This window comes from Homarus americanus, unplaced genomic scaffold (genome assembly GCF_018991925.1).
Source record: "Homarus americanus isolate GMGI-L3 unplaced genomic scaffold, GMGI_Hamer_2.0 scaffold41592, whole genome shotgun sequence".
Taxonomy (NCBI): Eukaryota; Metazoa; Arthropoda; class Malacostraca; order Decapoda; family Nephropidae; genus Homarus; species Homarus americanus.
In genome coordinates this window covers 243,452-256,584 of record NW_024740109.1, presented here as the reverse complement: position 1 = coordinate 256,584, position 13,133 = coordinate 243,452, and the positions used below count along the sequence as shown (strand labels likewise).

Below are 13,133 nucleotides of genomic sequence, written 5' to 3'. Positions count from 1 at the left end.
AGCAGTACTCCAAGTTAGGATGAATGAATCCTTATAAACTTGAAGCAACTGCTCAGGAGTGAAGTAACTACGACATCTGTACAGCATTCTCAGCTTTCGGGAGGCAGCTTTAGCAATGTTGTGGATGTGTGGCTTCCATGACATATTAGAGGAAATGGTGAGGCCTAGCATATCTATTTTTTAATTTTGCAGAATGATTGCATCCTGAAATATGAGGCAAATGTGAAGCAATAATAGTCATATTGGTGATCAAAATAATGGTTAATTTTTTAGGAATTTTAGAAATGATTAGTAACTATGATCCATTTCTTGAAGAACATGAGAAATGTTCAAACTTCTCAAGCAAGTCATAATAAGCTTCAGTTTCACTATTTGTCTCCTCAAATTCAGAATGAGGTAATTAACTGCTAAGCAGATGAATTGATGATGCTGTCCTAACTGAAAGAAAGGCAGCAAAATACTATTCTTTGATAGTCGATGTAACAACTGACTCGGCTTATCTATAACAAACTGTCTGTGTTCTGCGTTATAAGCACCGAAACACATAAAATGAATGTTACGAGGTTCAAGAAAGGTTGCTCGAGTTTGTGGACTGCAATAAAGGACTGGAGAAAAGATTGCAAAGCTAAATATTAATATACTTTTTAGGCACAATATACCCATTTCAGACTGTCGTGGCCAAGTATATGACAATGGCAGCAATATGAGTGGATCATACAAAGGTGCTATAGCGCATCTTTTGCAAAATAATCCTCTTGTATTTTACTCACCTTGTACATGTCACAGTTTAAACCTTTGTGGTGTACATGCAGCTGAATGTTGCCCAGAGGTGATTACTTTTTTTTAATGTTTTAACTATTTTGGGTCCAAAATTAGATTTTATTCAAAATCTCAGTACTGTATAGATAATCCTGAGCATGCTGATTCCGAATCTATGGTCCATGACATGATTGCAGTGTAATAATTAGTGGGCGTAATGATGCTTAGAATATTTTCATTATTATTTTTTCAATAATGCTAATTACTCCTCAACTATGGGTTTCTGAGGTGCAATTTTGGTGTTTTTGTGTTATTCTGGAAGTATTTAATTAGATAAACCCCTTAAATTCCAATTCAGAGATAAAAGTATAGTTATGATCATTTTCATGGTTACTAATAATTATGACAGGATTGTTACTACAATATTTGATAATGGCAACATAATCCTGACTACGTAAGCTTTAATTTTTGACAAGAATGATTGCGTTATCACAATTAGCTCAAGAGATATTGTGAATTCCATTTTCCAAAACTTTAACCATATTTTCTGGTGTTTCTTTTTTTGGCTCATATATCCTCATTAGATCAAAGTGAAGATATGGAGTGAAAACATGCTGGATGTTTACATAATCATGTACTGTACAATACTGTATGTTACTAATTACTTTTTCTAACTCAAAGTATGAGTTTTAAACTGAAAGGTATGAACTACAGGCACAAGCCTCTTACATATACCAATAAAACACTTACACACAAACAGAAATACCTTTTTCTTTTTCAAAAAAATAAAAAATAAATAAAATTATTGTGGTTACATCTTGACAACTGCACAAATAACCTCCAAAAATTTTAGAAGATTACTTACTAAGTAGCAGTCTTCACAGTAAGGTTTGGAGTCGAGAGCATAGAAGGGTTTGCCCTGCAGCTGGAGATGACACACGATGCAAATAAAACACTTGATGTGGTACACTTGTTCCATTGCCGTGCAACCCGTCCCCTCACCCACTACTTTCTCCCCACATCGGGTGCAGATACCTGGTGTAGCAAGAAAACACCTTCCTCAATAAGACAAAGTTAATGAACATGATAAGATATGAGTATATATACTTGAAACAATTGATGAAATATTAATACAAACTGGAAGGGTAAGATAGGAGATGCATCAGGTGAACCCCAAAAAGTCCACCCCCTCACCACACTAAAAACACCACAAAATCACAGTTCAAAGACATGGTACAGCTTTAAATTCACTTAAAATATGATGTTATGGAAGCACTGGCATTTCCTGAATTTGTTAAACCACCCTTTGCTGACAACAAAAAACTCGTTGTCTGAAGGGCCTACCTCTAGTTGCTCCACATCTTTGTTCAGATGGCATGTCTTTGTACAAATCAAGGGAGCATTGAGAAGCATCCTTTTCTTGGTTTGGGAACAATAGGGGTCGATTCCCCAATGACAAGAAACCCCAATATCATATCCAAAAAACATGAAATCAGTTCCTGGACAACAAACAAGACCTACCTAACTAATGATTAATAGTAAACAACTACAGTATTTTCTCGATTTAACAAACTAGTTAAAGCCACCCCTTTCCGGTAAATCAAAATTTCTGCAAAATCGAATTTCCATTATTTTCGCTCGATTCAGTAAACTAGTTCACTAAATTGATCGCGATTCCGTTAAATTCCGCCGCTTTCCATGTGGGGTTTGTTTACATCCGCTCAGTCTGTGTCCTACCAGCACCGCTTGTGTTGTTCACTGCTACCTCTTGGTCTACCTCTCGATCAACTAACTACTGTGCTAGACATAATGCTGAAAGTCTCTCAGACGTCTCAGAAAGGAAGTACAAGTAGTGTAGGGGAGAAAGTCAAAATAGTGTGGCAATCAATTGGAAAAAACCTTGGAAATAATAGAAAAAATTGAAAACAAACACCAAAGGTAAGCCATGAATAATGTTTCTAATGTTACTATGTATAATGAAAGACAAAAGTCGTGTGGTGAAATTTGGTGAAAGCATATGCCGAAGGGCTAAGCTTTTGGTGCGCTCTGCCTTGTGGTAGGGGGTTCTCATAATGTTTCACGAGTTACATTTAATCTTCAGACAGTGGAGTGAACATCGAGTCCATTGGTCTCTTGAATATTTTTGCATTTTTACATTAAAATTATTGGTCATTCTGAAATTTAGTTAACATATTGATAATATACAGTGCAAAAATTATTATGAAACATGAAGAAGGCATTAGAACCAATGCACTCTGTAAAGAATATGGCATGTCATCATCGACTGCCTCGACAATCAGCTGTTTGATATGTAAACAAAGTTGATGGTAATATGACATACACACCTCAAAGTAAGTTAAAATACAGTATTCTATTGTTTTTATTTATGATGGTACAGTACAGTGGTCCCTCGGCTAACGAACACAATTTGTTCCAGAAGGTCGTTCATGAACCAAATCCAATTTTTTAAATGGGATATTGGGTAATTGCTTCCAGCTCACAGAAAAGTACATACAAAGAAAAAAAAATGCAGTAAAGTACACTTACTTTGAGGTGTGTATGTAGAAGGCTCCTGGTTGATGATGATGATGGAAATTAGAAGTGGGGGTGGAGGAGAAGGGAGAAGAGAAGAAAGTGGGGATGGAGGAGAAATCACCTTTCAGGGAAACATGCTTGATGCAGTCATTTCACCAATAAAATTTTAAGTTCACTAGGTGTAATTCAAGATTATTTTCTTTAAATCAACACTGCACTGCGCTATATATTATCAATATGTTTACTAAAGTTCAGAATGACCAATAATTTCAATGAAAAATGCAAAAATATTCAAGACACCAACAAAATAGATGCTCTCTCCCTGGTTTCAAAACTCAACTGACGCCTTGTGACAGACTCATGCATCTGATGGGCGCACAACAAACTAGTTCCCTGTATTGCATATATTATCAATATGTTAAATAAATATTAAAATGACTAATAATTTTAATATAAAACATGCAAAAATATTAAAAAGCACAACTTATTGATATTTAGTCCAATGGAAACGAATGTAAACATAGAACAGATTACTGAATTGGCTGAGTACCCCACCAGCTGATGCTCACAACAAAACGTGATTTTCGTAAGGATTTCGTTAATCAAATTTTTGTTCGTTAACTGAATTGAAGATTCTTATGGAAGGTAATTCGTTAACCGAAATTTCGTTAACCGAGGGACCACCGTATACTGTACAGTACAGTACTGTATTTAGTTTATATTTAATGTTTTGTTAATTCTAATACTGGTATACAGTACTTTGTATGTCTATGTTTTCTGTGAGATGGAACCAATTACCCAATATCCCATTGAAATAATAGTTTCAGTTAATAACCGATTCTGTGGAACCAATTGTGTTCGTTAACCAAGGGACCACTGTATATATATATATATAATCCATAAAAGCAGTCAAAGGCCAATCAACGCTGAGCGCTCTCAGTTTCCAGTACAGTACAGTACAAATTTTGCAGCACTTACACTGTGGACACATTCTTGTTGATGCACTGATTTTTTTAATTACTGTGACCAGCTGTTATCTGTTGCTGGTTTAGTGCTTTGTTGATAAGTCCCCATGACTACGTACAGTTAATTAATAAATGCACTTTAAATTTTAAATTAAGTATAGGTCTTCCTGTATGATACAGCATTGTGTGTGATTAACTGAAGCACAAGTTTGTGGTGGCGGGTTAAAGATCAACTGTTAAGGAGTGCTTGGCAACACACATGATGTGTGTTACCACTCTCTTCCACTCTACCTCTGTTATCACCCTCACCTTTCTACTTTTTTACTTCATATTTTAAAATGTTATGTAACATAATGTTGAAAGGATAGAAGGGATACAACATTGCTCATTTACATTTACACTCAATTTTGTGGGTAGATATCAGCTATTCAATAGTGTCTGGCAGTGCTGCAGGTGCAGTGTTACCAAAGAAACCGAGACACAACACCTTAAATTATAATTTCAGTGATGCAGAGATGTACGCTTCAACCAGAACAGAGCCAAACTATACCCACTGCCTCCCTCCCTCCCACTGTGTTTTAATCTCACCTACATGCTGTCTCTCACTCATTCTACTACAAGTGTCACTATTCATCAAATGAATACCTGTTATTCATTAACTGGTATAGTAAAGGTACATTACTAAAATATGTATACAGCTCCTCCCCGACACACGACCGCCTCAGTCGTACCAAAAGATTTAAAATTACGTATTTTCGTGTCGTGAAATATAAACACTCATGAAAATGCATAGATTCGTAGAAAATCGGACTTCCTTAACACTTAAAAAATAAGAAAAATGAAGAGCATGGGTGTTTATGTGTGGGAAGTGAACACGTGAGGAGGCAGTGGTCTGTAAATGCGTTGCCGTCTCACCAGCCTGGCCACCCCATTTATTTGTATTAGCCCCTGCCTTATTGGCAGAAGTATTTATATAAATGGGTTAATTACATTAGACTTATATACTCTATCACCCACTGTAACTTTCCACTAGCTATGAGGCTCATGTTCAGAGTACGTGATAAGGTGTGCCCACGGGAAGTCACATCACTTAGTGCCGGGTTAAGCATTAAGTAACCGGCTCTCTGGCCACCTATTGCAGGCAGCAGTTTGATATCCCTTACTAGAAGAAGACATTATTGAGAGCCATCGTGGATGGTTCCGTCTTCCTTCGAGGGAGGACATCGGATATATTTCCGTTCTCCCTCAAGGGATCCCTACTCATTCTCACTCACTGCTCATCGACAGGACGTACTTAGCAAAGCTATTTAACATAGCCTCGGTCCTCATTTAACACTCATAGCTACAGTGATTAAGTTATAGTGAAAATCCTTTTTGAAAGTGTACATAGAACTCTTTTATAATAAATACAAACAAAGGAACATATTAGATTTCACAACAGAAGATCCAATAAACCTTGAAAAATATTTTAGTATGCTAGAATATAAGGTAACTTGCTTCACAAATGAATGTTACAGGTGGTGACAACCCAGGAAGGTTGTTACATACAGTATATGACAGTTTCACAAATAACTGTTATATTCATGGTAACAGTCACCTCAACAGATACACAGTTGGTAAAGGTAGAGGTATTATGTTCTCCCCATTACTGTGTCTTACTGTTACATTACTACTTAAGAAGCAAATTGTTATACTATATTGTTACATGTAATGAAACTATTAAAGTTGTGGAAAAATCATTACAATACTCTATTCTGGCTATAAATAAGGAAAATATAATATAAAATTAAAAAATAAGACAAATGAAGAGTATCGGTGTGTATGTGTGGAGGCAGTGGGATGTAATTGTGTTGCCGTGCTCACTCCCCGATGTGACATCATGGCATACACACAACACAGATACCACTTCTCTGCGAGTCAATTGGGTGACTGCCCAGCTGAAATGGGTTGCGTCACCCAGAGGATGGTTTCAGTGGGGAATGAGCTATTTTTAGTACAGAAAATATGTTATTATATTTCATTATATACTATGTACCAATTTTATTGTTTATCATAAAAAAAATTTGCTCATTTTTGAGGTGTGCAAATTGAAATTTGTCCAAATTAGGCTAACCTTCTGCTAACTAGATCATTTCACTCTGAATCACATTGCTTATATAAAGTGGAATAAGTGTTTAAGAACTGTCCAATAAATATGGCAGCTCAGCCCCAATGTTTTGCAGTAATTTTAAAGCTACAATTCTAGATGATTTGGGAGGAATTAATATGATTATTATTTCATTCTGGTGCCGGCTGATTGAATCTGCCAGTTGACCTTCCAGATAACCAGGATTCTACTGTACTAAGCTGATAGTAATGTAATGGCAGATCCAGGGGATCTGGACCCCCCTTTTACATCAGAAAATTCCAAACCTTTTTCTTTAATTCAGTACTGTATGCAGATATTTTTGTATAGTAAAAAGTAATTACTGTACTATTAGCCTGAGAATATCTCCTAATATCAAGTGCACATGGACTCAAAATGCCCATGATATTGGTCAGATTTAAATTTTTTTCCAGGGCTGCCTTACAGCCCCCTCCCCCTCCCAAAAAAACCCAGCTGAGTAGGCTCGCTGTGCTTGCCATGTTCCCTTACCCAAAATTACCGGTAATTGGATCTCCCTTTTGATATTCCTGGATCTGCCCCTGGAATGTGAGCCTCAGTCTTGAAAAGTGCTTCCAAGATTACTTTATACTATGAGAAGCATCACCTAAATGACTCAGAAATTACCTATAACGTAAATTACAACTTTTCCCTCCCGAGACTCTGGATTCTATTTTCTAGCAGATGGCATGTTTCAAGTTTTTTTTTTTTTTTTTAACCAGCCAGCAGATATGAACATGATTTCTCATTAACATATATCAGAGGATAAAAGAAGAGTGAAGGTAGGTTGTGAGTACAGTATATTATATAATGGAAGCCCCTCGAAATCGAGGATAGCCGGCCCAAGGGCCTCCTAGGCGTGAATTTGTTAAGGTATAAAAGCTGTCACCAAAACAACAACCACACCCCAAGTTAACGAGTTGCATGACCCAGTGTTAAGGAATAGTACGCGAAGACTGGACAAACTCGCCAACTGCAGTGGTTAACCATTACCCTGGAATACGATCCGCAAATCTATTAACATCCAGGCTCCCAATTACTGCTGGGTAGAGAGGCAAATGGCGTAAAGAAACTTGCCTATAGTTTCACCCTGCCCGGGGATCGAACTCAGGTCCGCTCGCTTGCGAGGCGAAGATGCTTACCAATACACCATAGGTCGCCAGTACAGTATATACAAAGGTGCTCCCCATTACAACTAATGTATGCCATACATGTACACCATGCAGATCAATGATTATTAATGTGGAAGATGGGAAGGGGACACAAAATCTCATTTACAAATAAAATTAGTAAACATGGAAATTAAAGAGGTATTAAATACAGTGGGGTCTCATTTTGCACGGGTATATCATACAGGTACATGTCCACGCATCGGAAATTTGTGCAAGTGATGCCCTTTAACAAGCGTTAAAATCACTACATTGTACCGGACTTGCCAGACCTTTACTTTTGAACTACTTTGGGTAACCAACTTAACCTTCCAAAAATGACATATAATGTCATATTAACTGCATCAACATTTAATATAAATATTTTAAGAAAGCCCAGGAAGTTAATTATGCAATACTCCACCGAATAGTGGAGGTGTGGAAGACTCTGGGAGACGATGGGGGTCCAAGGCAGGGGGTGAAGGCTACTCAGATTCAAAGTGTTGAAAATTAAATGCAGACACTTGTAAAGTGTCTGCAGAGTGGAAGGGTCATGGTCACTGGATTCTCTTTGAATTGTTGAAGCATAAAATAGGCAGCGACGAAAGCTTGATGGTGACATTAAATAAACTCCTGGAAACGTTGTCTGTAGGGTTCCACCAAATTGTCTAACTGTGCACCGAGTTTGTCACGTTGCTGAGAACTTGCATCACCTGCCGCTGAGTCATGCATCCCTCGGTCAGCTCTGGTACCTTCATACCACCAACACTGATTTAGCTTGTTGTTTTATTTTGAAATAAAATTATATATTGTATTTTGTTCTATTATTTTATACTGTATGTTATATTATTTATGATGGAACATACACCGTAATAGGCTGATCATATATCATACTAGAATATAATAATGAATAAATAAAAACAAACTACTGACTCAGGCAACAGCCATCCCCACCTTCAGGACGTTTAGACATGGTGTCTTCTCTTGTTGATACCAGTGTCTATAAAATCAGTTCTAATTAAGTTAGAAATAAAATTTTTGGACCAAAATACTGTACTCCTAAATAGTTTATTAAAAGTTTTGTAAAATATATATACTGTATTTAAAAAAAAACACATAAAATCATAAAATCTATAGGATACAGACATGCAAGGTGCATACACTCAGTTACATGGGAGAAAGGACAAGCAACCCTTGTAGTGGGGGGGGGGGGGATTAGATTGCATCAACCCTTCCTTCCCCCACCACACCCTGCCTCTACCACTCTCTCCTCCACGTCCTATATACACCCTCCATAATTGTTTAAGTAAATAAGAACAAGAATAGATAAGGTATGAAAAATCTTGTAAAGAAATAAAAGAAAAATAGAGGAAATAAATCAAAGAAAAATAAAGAAAAAGAAAGAAGAGTACAGTAATTAAAGAATAAATAGAAAATAGAGATAAGAAAGAAACATAATGTCTGTGGGAAAAAAAAGTAAATTTATCATCATTCTCTCATGTTACTGACAGGACCTGACCTGACCAGATCTGACCTATTGTATATAAACTTCTCTCATTTTGTGAAGGTGGGGTGAGGGATTAGTGGGTTCTAATATCACTGTCCTCATACACTGTAAGGTCACCCATTGTTGGGGTGGGGAATTAGTGGGTCTCATGACCTGAAAATGCCTTAAATAAAAACCAAAGTACCTGTAATATAAATGTACTACTGCACAGTACACTTTACCCTCGTTAATTCCAATTTCGGGTTAATTCATATTTTTTTTTATATAAATAATGAAAAAAAATTTAATTTAGAAATGAATCTGAAATAACCACGCAGTTCCAAAAAGTCAATTATTAATATAGGAATATATTATGAAATAAATTAAGATGAATGAAATATAGGAATAAAATATGAATTATATTAAGATACAAAACTATGTTTGAGTGCATAGGTGAGGGGTGGCAGAGTAGGGAGGGAGGGAGAAAGGACAACTCAACACCTCCCGCTCGGCAGCCTGCCATCCCTTTATAATGAGAGCATGCAATTTCACCACAATTCCCATATTATTTTGGTTAATAATATAACATGAAAAATAAAAAATAAAAAAAAATAAAAAAAAATCTAACATTCAATCCCAGATGAGCTATTGTGCTTTCTTGTTTACAGTACAGAGTGGTATCAGCTCATAGTTCTTGCTCCCTCTAGCAATGTTGCCAGCACTCACCATATCTCAAGCAGTGGATTTTTTTTTGTAATTCGAGTGACCCAGAGCCCCCTTTTGTCGAATTAACCGAAATAAGCAAAAGATCACTAAATTAATGCTATACCACTACCACTTTAGCAAAGCATTTGACAGAGTGCCACATCAGAGGCTTCTGAGAAAAGTTAAGGCTCATGGTATTGAGGGGAAAGTTTTAAATTGGATAAAATCATGGCTCACCGATAGAACGCAGAGGGTCAGCGTAGATGGTGTTAAATTTGAGTGGGGCTGTGTAACCAGTGGGGTTCCCCAGGGGTCAGTACAAGGCCCACTCTTGTTCATAATCTACATAAACGATGTAGATACTGGGATCAGCAGTGACATAAGCAAGTTTGCGGATGACACCAAAATAGGGCGGCAGATTAATTCAGGGCAGGATGCAAATGCACTACAGGAGGATTTAAATAAACAGCAGGGGTGGTCTGAAAAATGGCAAATGAAATTCAACACCAGCAAGTGCAGCGTTCTTAATATTGAAAGAACAGATACTGGCAATGTATACAGCCTTAACAACATCAACCTACAGAAGTTGACTGGTGAAAGAGACTTAGGGGTACTTGTAAGTCCGGACCTACGGCCTAGAAAACAGTGCGTTAATGTTCGAAATAAGGCAAACAGAGTATTAGGTTTTATATCTAGAAGTGTAAGTAATAAGAGTGCAGAGGTCTTATTGCAACTATATCTTGCGCTAGTCAGGCCGCACCTCGATTATGCGGTTCAGTTCTGGTGCCCTTATTATAGAATGGATATCAATTCATTGGAGTCGGAGCAGCGAAGAATGACGAAAATGATTCTGGGACTTAGAAACCTTCCATATCAAGATAGGTTAAAGAAACTAAACTTGCATTCCCTAGAAAGACGAAGAGTGCGGGGAGATATGATAGAAGTATTTAAGTAGGTGAAAGGAATCAATAAAGGGGATATAGATAAAGTTCTTACAATATCCAGGCAGGATAGGACTCAGAGCAACAGATTTAAGTTGGATAAGTTTCGGTTTAGGAGGGAGATAGGAAGAAACTGGTTCACAAATAGGGTGGTGGACAAGTGGAATAAGCTTAGCAACTTTGTAGTAAGTGCTGGAACGCTGGAAAGTTTTAAAAGGAGGCTAGATAGATTCATGGATGATAGAGAGTGGTAGTAACTCTCGACAGGAGCTGCCATGCACAGGCCAACCGGCCAATTGCAAACTCCTTAAAAATCTTACGTTCTATAACTATGGTCACATTTCAACCAACCGCCTAAGCAATAACTGCGCATGCGAGACCCACATAAAATGAGACCCACTGTAATGTTAGAATCCTATTAGTCACTTCGTTAAATTCAGTACGAGTTCAGAAAATATATGTATTCAGTTTTATTATTGTAAGTTTATTTAATCTTCTAATCTTTATATAATTGTAAGTGCTTATTCATTGTCTATATTTTTATAAGGCACACAATACTTGTTATGTTTCACACACTAAGAAGGTTGTTAAACAGACTAACAGACTGCACTTATCAACTGAATCCATAATGCAAGAAAAGAAACAACTGTAATGTACTTATTACATTACATGATAATTAAATAAAAAACAAACAAAAAACAAGAACAAAACCGAGATGCACATACACGAGTCATACGCACCAAAGAACTCTGGGTCATTGGTACTGTCCATGGACTGCACTAGAAGGCTGGTGAGAGCATCCACTTCTGCTTCTTTGCCAACTTTATCAGGATTGAGCAATGGTTGATTAGTGGGTGCTGGAGCCAAACCTCTGGCCCGTGGTGAAGTATAGGGCCCATAGAGGCTGTACCCTGACTTGTTGGACATTTGACTTGAGGGTCGTGGAGTGATGGGTTCGTAAATAGATTCGTAAGTAGAACTCTGCAAGAAAAACAGAAAGTGTAGTAACTTCAAAATACAGTACTGTATGACGAAATGTAACTTTAAAGAAAATAAACAAGCTGATTCACATTACTTATAAATATCTAATTTTGGAGAGAAAACATGAATAAATAGTGAAAATGAGCCCCATAAGCTGGACAGTCCATTAGAATACTTAGGAGAACAGAGTAAAATATCTAGCTAAGGGTGTGTGGACTCAATTATCACGAGAGAGAGAGAGACTGACTCAAGGCATGTGAGTTTTAAAATGCTTGGCAGCTGAGATATTAGGTAAAGCGAGGGCAGCGACATAGTGTGGTAGTCCCGGATTACGTCGTCATCCTTATTACGTCACCACCGCGTCAACCACAGGCAGCCGCAGCTTTATAACCACAAATATCGCTACCATCTACAACCCATTATCACTGAATAATTGGTTGTCATTATATTTTTACTTAACGTTCAATACGATATTAAATGTTTTCCAGATATAACTTGTAACTAATCAGTTATTATATCAATATGCAAAGGTTATGATTAATGTAAAATTAACCTCCCCGGGAAACTGACACTAATTCACGCACAATAGTTTTCTTCTACAGTATTGTGTACTGTTATGTCAACAGGATGTGAAAACAACTATCTTAAGTTGTTCATAAATATACAATACATTAACTAATACACCTACAGTATAAGCGAGCCACCATAAAAGTCTTATAGATTTTTCTCGAAGCAACGAAGTAAATTTCAACTACCCATTAAACGACTCTTGTGAACTACTCATAAATGAAAACTGTTTTTTTCTTCACTATATGTCGTTGTAAATTGTGTACTAAAATGTTGTAATGAAGCGGCAGTGATGTACAGTACATGCCTGGGAGGAGAGTGACACCTGGCAGTAAGGGTGAGTCAGTACACTTGCCCAGAGGCACTATCAAGTGTGGACCGCAGTGACGCAGAAGCTGAGCCGGCAGCACAAGGTAGAGCCAGGCGGCGGGTGGCAGGTGGTCGAGTTTGCGACACCTCGGCTCTTATTGCACTGGTCCCCAAGCCTGATAGTCAAGTTCGGGGACCTACCATTCAACCCCCCCCCCCCCTAACCCCATCAGTGTGGCCCTCACTACCTGTGCGGATGAGGCGGACAGGAGGCTCACCAACAATCACCTTCACATGACGTTACTGAATAAATAAGCCGGAGGACAGTTTTATATGCAGGGAAGTTTGGAGTGTGGGTGAGGGAGGGCCGCCGCTGCCGCCACCACACCACAATGAGCTCTATATAACTACCGCTGCGTCATGATCCACTCTGTGAAAGATGTCTTATGCTCCCCCTTCTCTCACCCCGCCACTACCCACTCACACTATTCCACATTTATATATTAAACACTAATCCAAAATATAATCAACCTTATGGCCAAATATTTCAGTAAAAATGATGACGCTAGCAGTCTTCAGATTATATTATCAATG

At 37.7% G+C, this 13,133-nt stretch overlaps 1 protein-coding gene across 3 annotated transcripts in view; it reads right to left on the bottom strand.

Moving 5' to 3' along the window:
- LOC121875205 (thyroid receptor-interacting protein 6-like) overlaps positions 1–13,133 on the bottom strand; it is a 119,475-nt gene that overhangs the window by 19,465 nt on the left and 86,877 nt on the right. For 2 of the 3 annotated variants that reach the window (XM_042379653.1, XM_042379655.1), the window contains 2 exons: positions 11,408–11,663; positions 1,625–1,794 (listed from right to left, as the gene is read on the bottom strand). In XM_042379653.1, the coding sequence (XP_042235587.1) occupies positions 1,625–1,794; positions 11,408–11,663 (426 nt within the window). The remainder of the gene's footprint in view (positions 1–1,624; positions 1,795–11,407; positions 11,664–13,133) is intronic. The other variant, XM_042379654.1, reaches the window with a different exon arrangement.